This window comes from Quercus suber, unplaced genomic scaffold, assembly GCF_002906115.3.
Source record: "Quercus suber isolate HL8 unplaced genomic scaffold, Cork oak 2.0 scaffold_8, whole genome shotgun sequence".
In the NCBI taxonomy this organism is placed as follows: domain Eukaryota; kingdom Viridiplantae; phylum Streptophyta; class Magnoliopsida; order Fagales; family Fagaceae; genus Quercus; species Quercus suber.
Genome location: NW_027069474.1, coordinates 2274856 through 2293840, shown reverse-complemented (window position 1 = coordinate 2293840; position 18985 = coordinate 2274856). Strand labels below are relative to the sequence as shown.

At 32.0% G+C, this 18985-nt stretch overlaps 2 protein-coding genes across 10 annotated transcripts; one reads left to right on the top strand and one right to left on the bottom strand.

Moving 5' to 3' along the window:
- Nucleotides 1-809: 809 nt before the first annotated feature.
- Nucleotides 810-3082, bottom strand: LOC112010811 (probable LRR receptor-like serine/threonine-protein kinase At4g36180). The gene has a single exon (XM_024043180.2). The coding sequence runs from the start codon at nt 3030-3032 to the stop codon at nt 858-860; it is 2175 nt and encodes a 724-aa protein (XP_023898948.2). The 5' UTR covers nt 3033-3082; the 3' UTR covers nt 810-857.
- Nucleotides 3083-8657: 5575 nt separating this feature from the next.
- Nucleotides 8658-16272, top strand: LOC112010808 (putative ubiquitin-like-specific protease 1B). 9 transcript variants are annotated; one of them, XM_065775716.1, is made up of 17 exons: nt 8658-8886; nt 9408-9507; nt 10991-11080; nt 11171-11228; nt 12286-12432; nt 12539-12652; nt 12744-13198; nt 13295-13468; nt 13557-13660; nt 13747-13831; nt 13916-13980; nt 14146-14248; nt 14328-14465; nt 14569-14678; nt 14765-14834; nt 15715-15764; nt 15904-16272. In XM_065775716.1, the coding sequence occupies exons 7-17, from the start codon at nt 13061-13063 to the stop codon at nt 15920-15922; spliced, it is 1056 nt and encodes a 351-aa protein (XP_065631788.1). In that variant the 5' UTR covers nt 8658-8886; nt 9408-9507; nt 10991-11080; nt 11171-11228; nt 12286-12432; nt 12539-12652; nt 12744-13060; the 3' UTR covers nt 15923-16272. The 9 variants fall into 9 exon arrangements, 7 of the variants coding, with proteins under 7 accessions (XP_065631788.1, XP_065631795.1, XP_065631797.1 ...); XM_065775723.1 differs by lacking the exon at nt 9408-9507; XM_065775725.1 differs by lacking the exon at nt 9408-9507 and having other exon boundaries at nt 8658-8890.
- Nucleotides 16273-18985: the final 2713 nt, after the last annotated feature.

The window sequence follows — 18985 nt, the reverse complement described above, 5'->3', positions numbered from 1 at the left end:
CTCCCTTGTCCACTCTAGTTCTTCAACCCATACTCTACAAATTAATTGTCTTTGGGTTTACGTAGAGAAACGAGACCCTACATTACCAAAAATGTTAAGACCATAACAAAATTAATAACTTTTGCTACAATTCCACCATTCACAACTTGCCACATGTACAAATTGTGTATTTTGTTATAGTCCTAGCATTACTATATATATTATCTCCCCAGCAATATTAGTAATAATCACTTTAAATTTCTATTCCAAAACAAATCTCCAATTTTTCCATTTATAAATATTATATGTAAATATAAATTTTTTGAACAGTTGCTCAGTAAAGGTTTCACCAATAACCATAATTAGCCAGAGTGAAATATCTTTTTGTAATACCAACAACTGTATCCATTAGTGAATATAAAAGGAGTCTTCAAGGATGGATGAAGCTACCTTTAAAAAACAAGGAATTGAGTGCCTTTAATGGAGGTTTCAAAGACTTTCACTGGAGTAGCTTTGGCTTCAGTTAACAAGAAACACCCTTGAACATTAGAGGCAGTTCAGATGTGAGTCATGTTTGTCTTTAAAATTCCTACTAAACAGTTGCCATGAAAAGAGTTCTGTCAACTATTTGTGGCGTCAAAATACTTGAGCCAATCTTGTGGGGAGCAAACCAGATAGGTTGGGAATAAATTTTGGGTTCAAATGAGATGTAAACTTTATTTGTTGGGTCGTGTAAAATTCTGATTAAAAAAAAAAAACACTTCCGTTGCCNTGGAAAAAAACCCAATCAGAGATTAAGGAATTAAAATTACATGGTTACAAAACATAAATCATGAAACAATTTCAAATAATGGTGGTATAGAAAAATGGGACACAAATTAAGATTCTCCAACTGGTGAAGGAACTGTGGTGGGATCAGCTGACGAAGGGATTTCTGGTCCTACCCTACAGCCTTCAAGCATGAATACAATGTCAGCCATGGATGGCCTATCAAGTGGATCAGGTGCTGTGCAAAGCAATGCTACTTTCACACCCAACAAGAATTCTTCCCATTCTGATGACTCTGGGTCTAGTTCAAGCAAACCTGGCTCAAGTAGTTCTGAGATTTGGCCTCTTTGCAATTGCCTTTTCACCCATTTCACAATGTCTTCATCTTGTGTGAACATAACTGGCTTCCTTCCTGTGAGTATTTCCAACAATATGATCCCGAAACTGTACACGTCTGCTTCTATTGTTGCTTGTCCTGTTAATGCTGCTTCTGGTGATACATAGCCTAAGGAACCAATTGGCGTGGATGATGTGGATGCCTCGGCTGGTGTTGCTATGGTTAGTTTGTCTAGCCCGAATTCGGATAAATGGGCTTCGAAATCAGCATCAAAGAGGACGTTTAGTGGCTTGATATCGCCGTGAACCATTGAGACAGAGTGCAAGAATGCTAGCCCGCGAGCAATGCCAAGTGCAATGAGGTGACGCATTGGCCAATTGAGCACATGGCCTTCTTGGTGAGAAGCCTCTTGGAGGAGAGTGGCAAGGTTTCCATTAGGCATGTAGTCGTAAACAAGAAGCCTTACATCGGGTGCTCCTGCATAGTAGCCTCGAAGAACTGTTAGGTTTCGATGCTTTACTTTGCCTAATGATTCTGCTTCTTTACGAAATGTGCCTTCATCGATTGAACCATCAAGGAGGCGACGAATTGCTAGCACCATTCCATCTTGGAATGTTGCTTTGAATATAAGCCCATATCTTCCCCGGCTCAGGACATTTTCCTCATCAAATTGTCTTGTTGCTTCCAATGTCTCTGCAACTGTAATCTTGTTATTGAACATTACCAATTTTGGCCCTCCATTTTCACCACTTCCACGACTTCCTCGACTTCCACGACTTCCCCTTTCACCTCCTGATCCTGCAGACACTGGGCTTCGCTTCTTCTCCCCAGCTGCTCCTTCTCTAAGCTTCTTGCGCCAACGTAAGAGGCTGTAGATATAGCCACAACAACATAACGTCAAGAGGAATGCCCCAGCTATAGCCACACCAATAAATAGAATTAGCCTCTTCCTCTTTCTCCTCCTTACATTTGCACACTCTCTACCCAAGGGCTTTCCACATAGTTTCCTATTCATTGCAAACACAGCAGGATCATTGAACTGAGAACTCAACGTTTTCGGAATTTCACCTTCAAGATCATTACTAGACAAATTCAAGTATTTCAAACCAGAAATACGTGAAAGACTTGAAGGAATGGCTCCGCTCAATTTGTTTGAGGAAAGATTCAACATTGATAGGTTTGATAGCTTTGACAACGAATCTGGTATGTGGCCTGAAATGTTATTTGAATCCAATAACAGAGAAGTCAGAGACAAGCAATTGGAGAGCTCATCTGGGATTTCACCTGTAAAATTATTTTGACCCAAATCAAGCCCCTTCAAACGAGATAACTGAGAAATAGCACTTGGAATTTGTCCCTCCAAACGATTAGAGCGAAGCTCAAGTACTTGAAGATCAGAACAATTACCAAGCTCTGCAGGAATTATACCCGAAATTCGATTGTGTGATGCGGAGAGAAAAAGTAATGATTGAAGAAATCCATAGGTTGTTGGAATCTCACCAGTGAAAGCATTGGAACTGAGGTTCAAATATTGTAGACTAACCAAGCTGCTAAAACCTTCAGGAAAATTCCCAGACAAGTGGTTATCTTCTAGAGCAACAACTTGCAAAGTCGGTAACCCAAAAAGCTCCATCGGCAACTCACCAGAAAGGTTTTGCTTACTCAAATCAAGAACTGCTAGCTTCATCAAACTCCCAACACTCGCAGGAACTCTTCCTGAAATCCCACAATGACTCAAATTCAGAACCTGCAAGTTTTTTAAGCCCCCAATATTCAACAAAACTTCACCACCACCCGATAACCTGTTATTACTAAGATTCAAAGAACTCAAATTACTGAGTTTCATTATCTCTTCCGGTACATTCCCAGTGAGATTATTATCACTCAAATTCAACATTTCAAGCTCGAACAAAGTTCCAAGTTCCATTGGGATCGAACCAGACAACATATTACTTCCCAAAGATAACACCTTTAAGCTCCTTAGACCACCCAAAAACCCAGGAATTCATTTTCTTTAACTATTTTATGTATGTACATTTTTTTTTTTTTTTTTTTTCGTATGTCCCCACGTCGCCGTTTAGGAAGCGTCGGCGGGGTCCATGGTCACAAGTCACAACAGGTTAAAATAGAATTCTTTGTTTACTATTCTGAAAAGTCTTATTCCCGCCAAAAAAAGAATAAGACACGTGTCGAAATCAGAAGGGAGGTGAAAGTAGCCGTTAATGTGACCTGGGAAAAGACCCCAAGCGTTTCTTATCGGTAAAAGGGGTACGAAGTTTGTCAGGAATCGTGGAGTCCAAGAAAAGAAAAAAACAAAATCTCTTTTAGATTCTTTCGGGGGGGTTGCCACGTCGGAATTACTAGTCTGTTGACTAGCACGTGGTCCCTGACTGACTTTTTTACCCTATCAATTTTTTTCACTCGTAGAGTTGTTGTGGTGCAATAATACAGTGGCAATGAATTTGGGTCCCACATTGTTATGAAAAAAAGTTATGGGCCCCCACTGTAATGAATAGTATTGGGTTGGGGCCTACATTTTTAAATTCTGAAAAGAGCACACACAGGGAGAGTGATGCTAATGACTAATGTAAAGTTATAACATATACATCAGTTGCAGTGTACGCCACCTAGTTGAACAGTGTGTTTCAATGGCGCAATTTTGTTCTTGTGAGTTGAGGGAGACTGTAAACCCGCAATTAATAGAGTCATGGCAATGGCAGGCACAAAGCAACAATATTCAACTGGTAGACGTGTCTCTTTCAGAGTTTTCATTGATGTTGTGACTACCCTTTCCCTATCTACTTTTTACCTCGCTGTTAAAACTTGTAAAAGTTTAGGTACATTTGTCAAGACCTTTCTAATCGAGTGAAATAGATTGTTTTTTTTTTTTTTTTCGAAAATGTTTCAAATTCTCCTTCTCTCTCTCTCTCTCTCTCGTTGTAATTAATTAATTATAGAATTATTTTAAAAAAATTACTTAAATATTTTTTTTTGATGAACCAACAAAAAAAAATAAAAACAAAAACTTTAGTTCAGGTTATAAAGTGTTGTATCTTATCTCTCTCTCTCTCTCTCTCTCTCTCTCGCTCGTTGTAATTAATTAATTATAGAATTATTTAAAAAAAATACTTAAATATTTTTTTTGATGAACCAAAAAAAAAAAAAACAAAAACAAAAACTTTTAGTTCAGGTTATAAAGTGTTGTATCTTATCATGTGCAATTTCTATTTTTTATGATGACAACTGTTAACAAGCCCGCATAGGTATAATGGTATATGTTAAAATGGTAAAAGTGGGTATTTTTTAATAAAAAAATGATATAAAACTAGTCATTTTGGTTATTTTAATATTTTTTCTCCCTACACTTCATACTGAAAAATATGACATAAAACTACCAAAAAAAAAATTTTGTTCCAAAAAAAAAGTCAAAAGTTGACTGCCTGTTAACACAACCCTTTTATAATTTATAAAACACCTCACATCAAATTATTTATTTTATACTATATTTTATTGAAATATTAATTTTTCTTGATTTTTTAAATTATTTTTCTTTTTTCACATACAACAAATATCATTCACTTTCTTATTTAATCCTTGAGATACCTAAATAAAAAATAAACAACTAAATACAAAATAAATAGTATCAATATAAATTTACTCGATTATTGTAAAAAACTTATAAATTTACAAAATTATATATGAACTTATATGCCTCATTTTTAGTCAAAATTGTGTAAATTCTACACTTTTTTCCATTATACATGGATCGATTTGAATGCTTTGTATCTTATTAACTTCTTTCAACAAGATTTATTCAATGTGAACAATAATATTTGTTAAAAACATTGAAATTTAATAACATTATCTTCTTCTTTTTTTCTATAAAGAAAACTATAGTCTATAGCTAAGTTTCATCCAAAAAGTTATACCTTTATAACAATCCTGGGGATCTGTGGAAACACAAAATGGAAATACCCACCGAAAGTTTGCTGTATTTAATTCTACTAAATGACATTGTGCAAATGGAGTGATTCGGGTTACTCTTCTATGAAATTTTTTGTATTTTTAATTTTTTAACGACTTTGCAATTTAATTCTTTCATCCGTTGTGACCAAATATGATGGTTGTCTATAATGTACTAATCAATTAATTTGAAGATGTGATAGTATATGGTGTGTGACATACAAAGCAGCTGCCGACGTGTATGATGCTGATGTGACGAATTGAATGGTTTCTCCCACTATAACCATGGTCCATGACAAGAAAAAACGGAGTGATAACTGATAAGACGGAACTTTAAAATAGTCTTAAAGATGTAGGCATAGATTTGGTCCCCAATTGTTACGCATCCAACCTAATAGTTTTTAGTGAGAAATTTAAATAAATGCAGATGTTGAAATTTGGTGGTTTTCATTAACAAGGAAATATTAATGAGTGTCCTTAGAGCACTCACTAATAATTTATTTAAAGAAAATTCTTATAGAAAATGAAAAAAAAAAGTAATTAATATTTTGAAAGCTTTTTTCATTTTCCATAAAAATAGTATCAAAACTTTCCTAAAATGAATTATCAATGAGTGTCCTAAGAGCACTCATTAGCATGACCCCATTAACAAATACTAATTCTTATCTACTTCCCTAAATTCTATGAAGATGGAATGCATAGAGGATTTACTTGTTAATAATGTATCATTTCATCCACGAAGGTAAGCATGTGGTGGGCTTGCTAGTATGTGACATTGTGACATGACATAAATTTGAAGGTTTTAGATTGTATTGTTGTTTTATGGGATTTTTGAAGTGCCTTAATAAAATACAAACATTTTTATTCATAAAGTTTTTCAAATCACCACATGTCCTTAGTGTGATGGTCACTCTACAAGTATAAATGCTTATGAGGTGTGGAGGGTAAGGATCGAGGTTCAAGTTACCATGAGAAAGTTTCACACTAGGGGTGAAGCTATGTTATAGGGTGGGGAGCCATGGCCCTTCCCCCCCCCCCCCCCCCAAAATTTTTGAATTATATATATATATATATATAATTATTTTAATGTTTTTGAAACTTAGTACACAAAAATTAAAGTTGGTCCCTCCAAATATTTGAATTAATTTAATAATGCTCTTAAAAAATAATTGGTCTAATAGTTATAGAGATATAACTTTATTTTTCTTAATTCTAGTTTTTATTGTAAAATATGCTCTTATATTTATTAAATATATATATATATATATATATATATAGTAAACTAGAGAATCTCAAATTAAAATTTCAAATTAGAGTTCTAATTTTACGCCATGTGTCCTAAATTATTTATTCTTAAAGAGTTTTATTTCTTAATTTTAAAATCAAATGTGAGACCACATCATAAATATTCATCAAAGTGAGTTATTAAGTACAAAAATCAAAGTGTTTAGAATAAATGAATCATAAAGAAATAAATAAATAAATAATTTCACACTAATTAAAAAAAATGAACAATTTACATTCTATACCTAATAATATCCTTAAAAAATTTTTTAAAGAGTTAACAAAANTCAATGAAGATGGAATGCATAGAGGATTTACTTGTTAATAATGTATCATTTCATCCACGAAGGTAAGCATGTGGTGGGCTTGCTAGTATGTGACATTGTGACATGACATAAATTTGAAGGTTTTAGATTGTATTGTTGTTTTATGGGATTTTTGAAGTGCCTTAATAAAATACAAACATTTTTATTCATAAAGTTTTTCAAATCACCACATGTCCTTAGTGTGATGGTCACTCTACAAGTATAAATGCTTATGAGGTGTGGAGGGTAAGGATCGAGGTTCAAGTTACCATGAGAAAGTTTCACACTAGGGGTGAAGCTATGTTATAGGGTGGGGAGCCATGGCCCTTCCCCCCCCCCCCCCCCAAAATTTTTGAATTATATATATATATATATATAATTATTTTAATGTTTTTGAAACTTAGTACACAAAAATTAAAGTTGGTCCCTCCAAATATTTGAATTAATTTAATAATGCTCTTAAAAAATAATTGGTCTAATAGTTATAGAGATATAACTTTATTTTTCTTAATTCTAGTTTTTATTGTAAAATATGCTCTTATATTTATTAAATATATATATATATATATATATATATATAATAATAGGTGAAACTAGAGAATCTCAAATTAAAATTTCAAATTAGAGTTCTAATTTTACGCCATGTGTCCTAAATTATTTATTCTTAAAGAGTTTTATTTCTTAATTTTAAAATCAAATGTGAGACCACATCATAAATATTCATCAAAGTGAGTTATTAAGTACAAAAATCAAAGTGTTTAGAATAAATGAATCATAAAGAAATAAATAAATAAATAATTTCACACTAATTAAAAAAAATGAACAATTTACATTCTATACCTAATAATATCCTTACAAAATTTTTTAAAGAGTTAACAAAATATAAAAATGATTATCAATAGTATTTAAATTTTATATATGTATATATATATATATATAGAATTATATTATGCATCTTATTGTATATTTTTAAGTATATTCATACATATGCATGGGGTTACAAACTAGTATTTGATAAAGTTTGGCATGAAACATGTTTGAATCTATCTTTTTCAACCAGTTATGTGGTGATTAACAAGTTATTGACTCATTAAAAAAATATTCACTAAAACTACACATGAAATGTCTCTTTCATTGCTACATAATGAGTTAAAGCAAGATAACTTCAAATTTGTCTGGAGCTTAACTTATTGCTCCAAGTTTTGGATTATTTATATTTTTGACTAGTTCAATTGAAAGATTTTTTTTACAATTTGATAATTTGTATTGAAAATAAAACTTTTTAAGAATTTCACTATGAAAATGATAAAAATGAATTTTATTTTATGAAAGATCGCCATTAAACATAATTTTGATTGAAAATACTAAAAATTTTTGTTGGGTGTGTGCATATATATAGCTTATCAAATAAAAAAAGTGTGTGTTTATATATGTGTATATATAAAAATTTAGTGTGTGTGTGTGTGTGTGTGTTGGGGGGGGGGGGGGGAGTTGTCTTGATAAATATATTAGTGCTATAACTCCCTCCCCCCCTCCCAAAAAAAATTTCTAGCTCTGCCCCTGCTTCACATATATATACATTTAGATTATATTATAGTATAATTTCTATCTTGTAAAAAAAAAAAAAAACTTATAGAACAATTCAAATCCTAATAGAAAAAATGGTTTTTTTTTCTTTTTCTTTTTTGCCTTTTAAGCTAATTTTACAAACATATTAGTTATGTGACCACTTTTGGAACTTGTGTTTCTAAAACTCGAGTTCTACAAAAACCTTAATATATCCTGATTTTTTTCATAGAGAATTAAGATCTAAAAGTAGTCACATAACTAACGTGTTCACAAAATGGGTCATGCTAGCATACCCCCCCTCTTTTTTTGGGGGGTATGGTACCCACCTAAATTTACACCGTTAAATGAATAAAAATTTGATTCGGACCATTCATTTAATTTGGAGTAATTTAGAGTAAATACTTGCTACCGGTCAAACAAGTCATATATATAAGTAAAAAAAAAAAAAAAATCTAAAACAACCCGGTATTCACTATGCGCTTCTCCTTCTCAAAAACAAATTTCTCTCTGTCATGCGACTCTATATCACGCTTCCGATTCGGTTTATCTAAAGAACCCAGAATTCGATTTCTTCTGTATAGCTTCTTCTCTTACTAATCAACCACTAGAACCCAGGGCAGCTAAACAAAACCCAAAGAAGAAACAGTATCGGCCATTCTCTGCCCAGCGATGATATTTGAAGTAGGTTTGTCTTTCTCTTTCTCTCAGATGAAGTTAATTTCACTACTAATATATAGATTATTAAAGTTTCTTTGACTATCAACGCATGATTTGTCTTTAGTTTTATTCATTGTTAGTAATCCCTAATGCTATTAATTGATTTGGGTTTTTATTTTTATTAGTTTGATAGGAGATTTGGGTGTTGGTTGTTAACTTTGTTTTGAAAGTTGATTTGGAGTTTCCTCCTATTTGATAAACAAAATTTCAATACCCATGATTGCTGTTTTCTTTAGAACTTAGAGGGTTTCTCTGTTTTCTTTCTAATAAAATGTTTATGACTTAAAAAGAAAAAAAGAAAAGAAAGAATGTTGAATGACAATAGCTATCGAACATAAGTGAACAAATGAGTATTCTTTCAACTGTTTAGGTCCCCAAGTAAAATTTCAAATACCGTATTGCTATTAATTAGATCTTTTCTCTTCATGTTCCCCATATTAATTTCCTAGTTATGCTCACTTTCTTGGTACTGGTCCTTATATCAGTGAGTCTTAGAATTTAGCACACAGGTCCAGAAGTTCCACTGTACGATGAAGTTATATATGTAGGCATTGTTCTGGAAAAAAATTGGCATTGAAGGTGAAGGTAAGGCCCCACCTCAATTCCTCTAAATGAATATTCTATTTTTCTACCTGAACTCCCATTTCATATTTTTTCTTTGTATAAATTTTGGAATGGTCATTGTTTGCAAAATAAATTTGCTGCACAAATGAATTCAAAAGCTTTCTCACAAATTTATTCTATGGAAGCAATTTTTTTAGAACCCAAGGAAAATTACACTTCCAAGATCAAATAGATGTTGATGTACTATAATTTTTCCCTTTTAAGAATTGTACTCAGTCTCAATTGATTAACAAGTGCATGAGAAAAAAAGCTTTATTTTGTTTTGTCCAACCGATGAATTTTCCATTGATTAGACTATTTACTCCTTGGTGGTTGGTAAAAGTGTCATGTATGCTTTGTAGATTTGGTGGTGAAGAGTTTATATATAGAAGTCAATTACACAATTTGCCTTAATGTTTTCTTCACTCAAGATATTTTCAAAAAATCTCTTAAGATAATCACGTTAAAAATGTTTAGTTGAAGTTTATCTTAATTTCTCAACAGATTTCCTTAGTGTATGTAATTATTTATTTATCTTATAAATTGATGCTTAATGTCATGGCTCAGTTCATCCAAGTGAAACAGTGCTGGCACTCACAGTGCATAAGGCTAGAACATGGCTTAGCTCACTAAATGTTTTTTTGGTTAATGAGTTCTTAGACTTCATTTTCTGCAATAGGAAATTTTAAACTTTTGGCATAGTTATTGAATCTTTCGTAGCAGATTGCCTTAGTGTATGTAATTATTTATTTATCTCTTAAAATGATGCCTAATGTCATGGCTCAGTCCATCCAAGTGAAACAGAGTTGGCACTTACAGTGCATCAAGCTAGAGTATGGCTTTGCTCACTAAATGTTTTTTTGATTAATGAGTTCTTAGACTTTATTTTTTGGCTATGATGATAGAGTTGGGGGTGGTGAATGTCATTGCAGCTCTGGCAGCATGGTGTGAAAGAGATTTAGGGTGGTATATCATAATAGGTTGTTTCATCTTCATCATAATCACAAGGTGAACATGTGTTTACCCAAATCAATAGCTGATGTGTTTTTGTCATTTTCACAAGATGAAGATAGCCTTAGTGTGGTATATTTATCTTAGTTTTAAAATTGATTCTATTATCCATTATAACATTTGTATATGCCTTCTAATTTTTTATGATATAAGTTTTATGTGAAGTTGTGCGGTAGTCACTCCACAAGTGTAAGTGTTTGTGGGGCGTGGGGGATAAGGGATAGGGTTCAAGTTTCTAAGAGGGAGCTTCACACACATATGCACTTAGATTAGGCTAGAATAGAATTTCTACCTTGTATAAAAAAATAAAAATAAAAACATTGATCATCTATGCTGTCCAGGACAAAGTTTGTGAGGAAAAAGTTTGCAATTCCCACAGCTTTCAATTGTGATTTTTTTTTTCAAATTTATGTTATTGCTTACCTTGTTTTTATTTCATATTATATTGAGATAGGAGTATAGGGAGAGTGGAAAATATTGAAGAGCAGGGTGCTGTCCAAGTTCCCCTCCTGAAAAGACCAGTTGGACCATTTTTAATTTATTAGTAAGATTCATTTTCATTTTATATCCATTTATAATATATTTCCTATTGTTATATTTAAAATAATCTGTTTTATTAAATTTCAATTTTCAGTAAAAGGCAAATAGAATTGATGAAAGCTAAGGACATTGTCGATAAGATAAGCACAACTGTAAGTTGAATAATACTTATAGTTTTCAGGTTATTGTTATTGTTTAGTTGACATGACATATTCATGGAGATCTTAATTGAGTATGAATGTCTATTACAAGTTAAGAATGAGATTAGAGAAAAGTGGATGAATCTTGACGAAGATTCTAAATTAGAGTACAAGAAGGAAGCACGTGAGAATTCTGAAAAGTATGCTAATTTGTCACATAATATTCCTCGTAAATCACATAAAGTAAGTATTTACCTATGAAACTTTTAGCATTCAAGACTATGTATTAAATTTCATAATGAAACCCTTTTTATTCATTATATAATGCAGGTTTCATTATATACTCGATGTGCCCCTAATCGTGTTAGTTTGATAGCTTTAAATTTAAATGAAAGACAAAGATTTGTTATTCAAGAAATGGGATTTGGTAGTATGTTGGATTTAAGGTCTATACAGTTGGATAGAGTTGGATATAATACAGTTGGTAGTATGTTGGATTTAAGGTCTATACAGTTGATCATTTTGACCACAATTCTTATGCATTGGATATTTGTGGAAGGAGGTTACCAATATCCACTAAAGATGTAGAATTTATTCTAGGAATAAAATCAAGTGGGGTAGATGTGTCTGTTGTTGCAAGCGCTGAAGAGATAAATCATATATGCCAACAACATGGATTAAATGTGGTAGGGGATATACCAATTAACCTCTTAGACGGTAGGCTGAAGGAGATGAAAACATCAGGAAAAGAATTTGTTGGTTGTTTTTTGCTGTTTGTATTGGGTACTTTATTATGTCCCACTCCAAAACCTTATATCAAACGGTCCTTTATCTCAATTCTCCTTAATATTGATGAGTTCAAAAACTTGAATTGGACGAAGTTGGTGTTGGATTTTCTTGTTTGAGGTGTGCACAAATATAGAGAAAAGAATCATGTTGGCATTAATGGTTGCTTGCTATTTTTAATGGTAAGTTGTAGAAAATAGTTACTTTCAAGAATATGATTTTGTTTATCAAATTTCTATGCTCTTTTGACTAAATTTCTATGACCCTTTTATACATATTGCAGTTGTTTTATTTTGAGCATGTCAATGTTGAAACGAATCTTGAACATGTGTCCAAACAACTTCAACCATGTGTTTGTTATTGGGGGAAAAAAGAAGTTAACCAAAGGATGCTTAAATTACAATCAGTTGGAAGTTTTGACAGTGCTAAGGTAATAATTGACTTTTTTTAATGTTTGACTTTTTATAAATAAGTTAAATATGTTTTATATGTGAATTATTACCCGCATGTCGTTGACATTTTTTTTTTAATCATAGTTGGTTGTAACACAAATGGATGGTGGACATGAGACAGCAAGTATTCCACTAGAGAAACAAGATATTAATGAATCTCATGCTATGTCATCTCAACATAAAGACAAGCGAAATATGGTATCTTTTTTCAACCAATAAATCTTATGAATTTGATGATAATTTGGTGCTGGACATTTGTTGATGATTGTACCTATAAATTAATCCATAGGGTTCTGATGAAGCAATTCGTAGAATTGAGCAATCAATAACAAGTCTTAGAGATGAAATGCTAGTCATGTTGAAAACCGTGACAAACATTGCAAACAATATGGACACATTTAAGAATGACATTCTTTTGGAGTTAAAGAAAACAGCAAGGCAACATAGTGGACTTTCCAATGACCTCAACTTAAATGATATTGTAGATGTTAAAAAAGAAATGAAGTCTGCATCTCCATATATAGTCCAAGACACAATGGATCAAGATGATATAGTATGTGCTAAAAAAGAATCTAAGTAGAGTCTACATCTCTAGTTCAAGACAAAATGGATCAAGATGATACAGAGCGCATTAAAAAGGTATCTAAGATGGTGTCATTGGAGGAAGACTGCAATGTTCACATTGCTAGGCTAACTCAATCTAATCAAAAACCTGGCAGCAACACACCCTTATCTCATAATGTGGTAAGTGAATTAGTATTTGTTATTTATTTATTTTAAATGTGTTTAGGATGTTTAGTACCAACATGAGTTTTTTTTTTTTTCTTTTTTATTGCACAGGATGTGGATATGCTACAATTAACTTTCCCTCATAATGTTCAACTTAAAGCATCATGTGTTACACCTTCTAACAAGCCTAAAGTCACCAGATCACAAAAACGTAGCCCAATTGTCACATCACAAGTTGAAGTTCCAAAAGTCAAAAAGAGGAAAGAAATCAAAGATTCATTGCAGGTAAGTTCATGAATGTGTACATTGATATATAAGGGTGCGAATACAACATATTTTTATATGCTAATTTGGTTATACTATATTCTTTTAGGAATCTAGACTGGGTGATGACGAGGATATGAATGAGTTTGAACCATTCACTAAAATGGAGAAGATCATATGTAACTACATTTTTAATAAAAATTTTGAAAGGAGGTTTGTCCTTTTTGAAGTTGGTATTAAAAATAATGAATTTATTGAATAAGCTCTAACATAAGAATTTGTCAATGAATAATGTTTAGTGAAGTTCTTGTTTCCTTGAAATATGAGTATGGTGATCGTGCAGCTTTCAATACCTTGCTCCATAACCAATGGATAAGCAGTCAGGTTAGTGTATGAAATTTAAATACACTAATAAATATTTGTGCTGTTTATTTATACAATAAGTATAACAATTATGTTGTATTTTAGATTATTAATTTGTTCGTTTGCAAGATGAGGATGGAAGAGAACAGATATAAAGACATGTTTGTGTGGTATTTGCCAACGCATTTTGCTATAAGTTTTCGTAATATTTTGGTTTGTGTGCTTATAGTGTTTAATTAATACACAAGTTGTCTATCTTGAATAAATGTTTTGGATTGGGCTTGTAGTGTTTAATTAATACCTTACTTTTTTGAAATTTTTATATATTTTTGTAGCAAAAAAATGCTCGAAGAAGATGGCAATCCCACACTAGAATGGTTTAAAAGGACATATAGGGACGATGACAAGCATATGTCAAATTTGATGAAGTGTGAACAGGTAATTTTACTTAGTGCGTGCACATACACATGTATACTACATTGACACACACTAATACATTGTTCATTTGTACCTGTAGATTTTTATCCCTATGAATGACGATAATAGTCATTGGTATTTATGTGTCGTTGATTTTGTAAAAAGAGTTACATATATATTGGACTCTTTGCAAAGCACAACTAGTGAAGTCATTCAAACAAAAAATGTTAAAACTGTGGTATTGTTTCTTACTCTTTCTACTCAATAATGATTGTTTTTAATGTAATTTTGTTAGGTATTGTACTAAAAATAACTGATGTTAAAATCCAACTTTGCGATAGGTTACAGGCCTTGATAAGTTGTCGAGTTTTTTGGAGAAAGACAAGTATATTGATAGTATTATCAGATTTAAATTGAAATCACCAGTCTCAAATCCTCAACAAAATAATGGGTAGGTACCAAATTGTACTAGTACATATGGATAACTATTCTATGCATTCTTCTAATTGCAGAATTTTAACAATTTTCATTTTTCAGGTATGATTGCGGGATGTATGTTATAAAACACATGTTTACAAATACTTCTTGGAGGCATTTACCCCTTTTGGTAAAAAATTTCTTTGAATTAAATACAAATTTTCACATAATTTGTTTAAACTACTTCTTAATTACATGTCTAATTATTTGTAGGAGAGCTAGCCGGAACATTTACAGTACAAGTTGGTAGCAAGTCTAGTGCTTTCAAAGGATAATGATCAATGTTCGAGAATTGTTGAAATTGCTAGAAACATTCCATTACAGGAATATTTTCGATCACTCAAAGATTAGTATAAAAGAATGAATAGGATACTGTTTATGAGTTAGTGATTTAGTGAATTGAATTTTTTTTTTTTTTAATGAATGGGAGATTGAATTTTTATCTTTTATACAGAAATTTAGTAAATTGTTTTTTTATTTTTCTAATGAATGTGAGGCTGAATTTTTATTTTTTGCACATACGTTTGTGTTGTGTGCACAAACTGTTTTGATTTCAGCTGCTTGGTTTAAAGAGCTTCTGACTCTCTTCATCTCTCCCCACTCTCTTCATATGAAGCATTGAACAGATTTTTGGTTTGTGTAAAGGTCATATCATAGTAATTGATGTTTTTGAGTTTCTTTTTAGACCCATCTTGAGTTTTGGCTATTTAAGTGTTTTTAAGAGGTACTTGAGAAGGTTTGTGGCCTTTTTACCAGACTAGCAAATATGTGTCTTCCTTGTAGAATAATGAGTACAATGTGATAAATTATAGTTTTCAGTTTTAATGTGGTAAAGCAAGTACTCTTGACTATTTTGGCAATCTCTTTTGGCTTAGAAGCAAAATATATATTATATTGAAGATTGTGTCTTGAATAATAAGTGCTGGAGTTGCGCTTCATCTTCAAGTATATTTTATTAAAGATTATGTCTTGAGTAATAAGTGTAAGTGATTTGGTTGTATTTTCTGCAGATTAGTGTTTGGATCTTGGTGGGAAATCTGATACCTGTTGGCTATATACAGTATGTTTCAGACCACCCTAGTGATTTAAATTCTGAATCAACACTTTTATGTGGTATCTAATTTTTTGAATGTGCTGGAATTAGTTGCTAGCTATGGTTGGATAACAATTTGATCATGGAGATGAAATTTGTGGAGCAGTTGTCAATGTCAGAGCTAGGCAGGAAAAAATATCTCTATGGCTGAAGAATGCTACAAATGATGCTGCACAGGCAACTGGCATGTTTTGTTCACATGTACTCTTTTGGACCCAGCAGATGACTTGACTTCCTAAATTATAAATGCAACTTTGGTTCTGTATATACGAGTATAAAACCTACTTGCATTTGTGCTCAAGTTTTTAGAGATGAATTGAGAGAGAAGAGTTAAACATGATGGGCAGGTCAAGATTTTGGTCTGATATGTTATGAAATGGATGAATTGTAGACATTTTAGTAATAGCCTTGTTTTATGTTGGGGTTGAGACACGATGAGTTAAAGATATTAACTGTAATGAGCAATGACTAGTTACATATCGTAGTTAATAATTTAATCACTTAATAATTATAAATCTATAAGAATTAGCTAATATAAGATGAATGGTGGACTAGAGTGATTGCGGTCCCAAATTAGTCTTATATAATAGCACACCTTAACATTGAATTTTATATACCAAATTAATGATTTATATCAATAGTGTTAAGTTTTGGTTTATTTTTTTGAAAAATAAAGAAGCAGAAAAAAAAAGGCATGCCTAAAGTGTGCTTCTTTAGATACACCTAGCTTTAGAAGCTAGAAGCGCTGGAGCTTTGGTGCTTTGCGCTTTTACCAACACTATGATTCCTTGGAGTTGGTTGGTTTACTGAGTTCAGTCCATAGCATGATTAATACCTTGTACTCTGCAATATATGATAGCGGTCGCATTTCATTTGTTCCCTTGAAATTGTGTTACTCAAGACAATAAAACTGTATTAGTCAATCAACGGGGAAACTTTGTATAATCACATTATTAAACGAAGGTAATCACATTATTAAATTTAATCCATTTGTATATAACACTAGAGGAATTATTATACTTAATATTTATACCGCAATATAAGCATATATATAAAGCCTCAGTTGTAAAGCTTTGAATATTATATGCAAGATTTATGGTGTAAAGAAACAATGAAGCTTCTCCGTGTCAAAGCTACCGTACTCTAAAGGTTCTTATGTATCAATCATAATGAAGTCTAGACTTATGTTTGTGTCCAGGAAGCTCTTTTCATGAAAAATCTTTGTTTGTGTTTGTATTCTAGCTGTAAATTGTTACATGCCAAAGTTGGAACAAAAAATAAATAAATAATAAAAGAATTATCAAGCTCCACTCTAGAGAGGTAAAAAACAAGCACGTAAGGGCCAATAGCTGTAAATTGCTACATGTAACACTTATATTGAACCACATGACTCAAGTACACATGTAAGACCCTAAGTTTTAGTACATGGTATCCGATATCAACCTCAGTTGTTTATTATGCTACAACAAAACAAAGTTCTAGTCCACTACCAAACAATAAAAAGAAAATACATTGCTGCATATATGTAGTATTGTAGTTCCACAAGAGATCTTTCCTTTTTTTGTTGAGCAAGCCAATCAAAAGCTTTAGTGAACTGAAACTGGTTGCATGTTTTCAGCTTCTTTCCTCAGCTCTTGAAACAGGACAGATGACAAGTATCGCTCCCCAAAACTTGGATGAATAGTCTGAAATTCAAACAATCAACAGCCATTTATGGGCATTAATACTTGAATCAAACTTATTACATAAGAACATAAACACTAGAGATGCTGATAATAAAGAACACCATTTGCTTGTGTTGATTGAATTAGAAGCTTTTTCACAACCAAAACTGGTGATGTGTAGAGAAATGAATTTTGGAAACAGAATTATTTTTTCAGAATATAACCAATGATAACCAAGTTGGGGGGGGGGGAAGCGAAGATAGTCAAAAAGAAACAAAACCAAATATATATTTAAAAAATTGGAAGTAAAGATTGATCCTCTAAACTATTGTCTAATTTCATAATGTGACTTGTAAACTATTGTCTAATTAACCAAATAAACGCAGTAAAATATTTGCATATTAACACAACAAATATTTGAATTAGATACAATATAAACATACAGTGTCAAAAAGAACAAGTTGCAATGGAACAAATAAATTTCTGAACAAGCTTACCTCCTTCAGAAGGTCTGCTTCTGGCGAATATAGAGACCACTGCAACAACATCAAAGAATTAGACAAAATGTTGGTTACCATGTAAGATTTTCAGTGTACCAGTTGATGTATTAAACTGATAATCCACCTGCAATCAGCATGGTGGACTTCAAAGTAAGAGAAATCTCAACAAAGAGAAGGTGAAAGAACAAACAGCACCATAACAGTCCACGAAACCAGGAACCACACAGTAATTGACACCTACCATGACTTTGTGATTTAATATTTATTCACACAAAACAAGACTCTACCCAGGCTAATCATATGTGTTGAACAATTTTTTTTTTATATATGTATAAGTAGTATAATCTATTCAAAAAAGAAGATTACTCCCGTGCACTATGATTAACACAGTAGAGCAGTGAAACTCACCGTGTGTAGTACTGTTCTGTCATGGCCTGTTCGTGATAAAAATGTATACGAGAGAAGACCAATGCTTTGAGTCAATATCCTGATTATGGAATACACTAATATTAGGAAACAATAATATTGTACAGGCAATAACAATAGTAACAAAATCAATATGAATAAATAGATTAAAAATTATTATTCTTTGATGTATAAAGTTTATTCTTTATATCTTTGTTCACATGTCAATGATATTTTACTCACCATAATTAAAAAAACAACTGTCAAATGAGTAAAGCATCAAATTTCAGGGAATAAAGAAACAAAATGCAGAAGTACACATGTAGAAAAGATGCAAGGGATCTAGAAGTCATAGAATCCTTGAATATGTGAAAAGCACATGGACCCCCAGGCCAAATAAATTTCCTACTTCTTGAAAGTAAAATTTCCTGAGTAATTGAGAATAAAGAAGTATATTGCTTTGATGTGCTCAAGAATCTCCTGACTCTTTTTTCACCATCACTAACAATTTTTTTTCCTTAGAAAAAAAAGCAGGAATTTCGGTTAGAATTTATCATCACATGCTGTACATGATTGATGAGGTCCATTAAGTTCCAACTTATTACTCTCATTTTGAAAT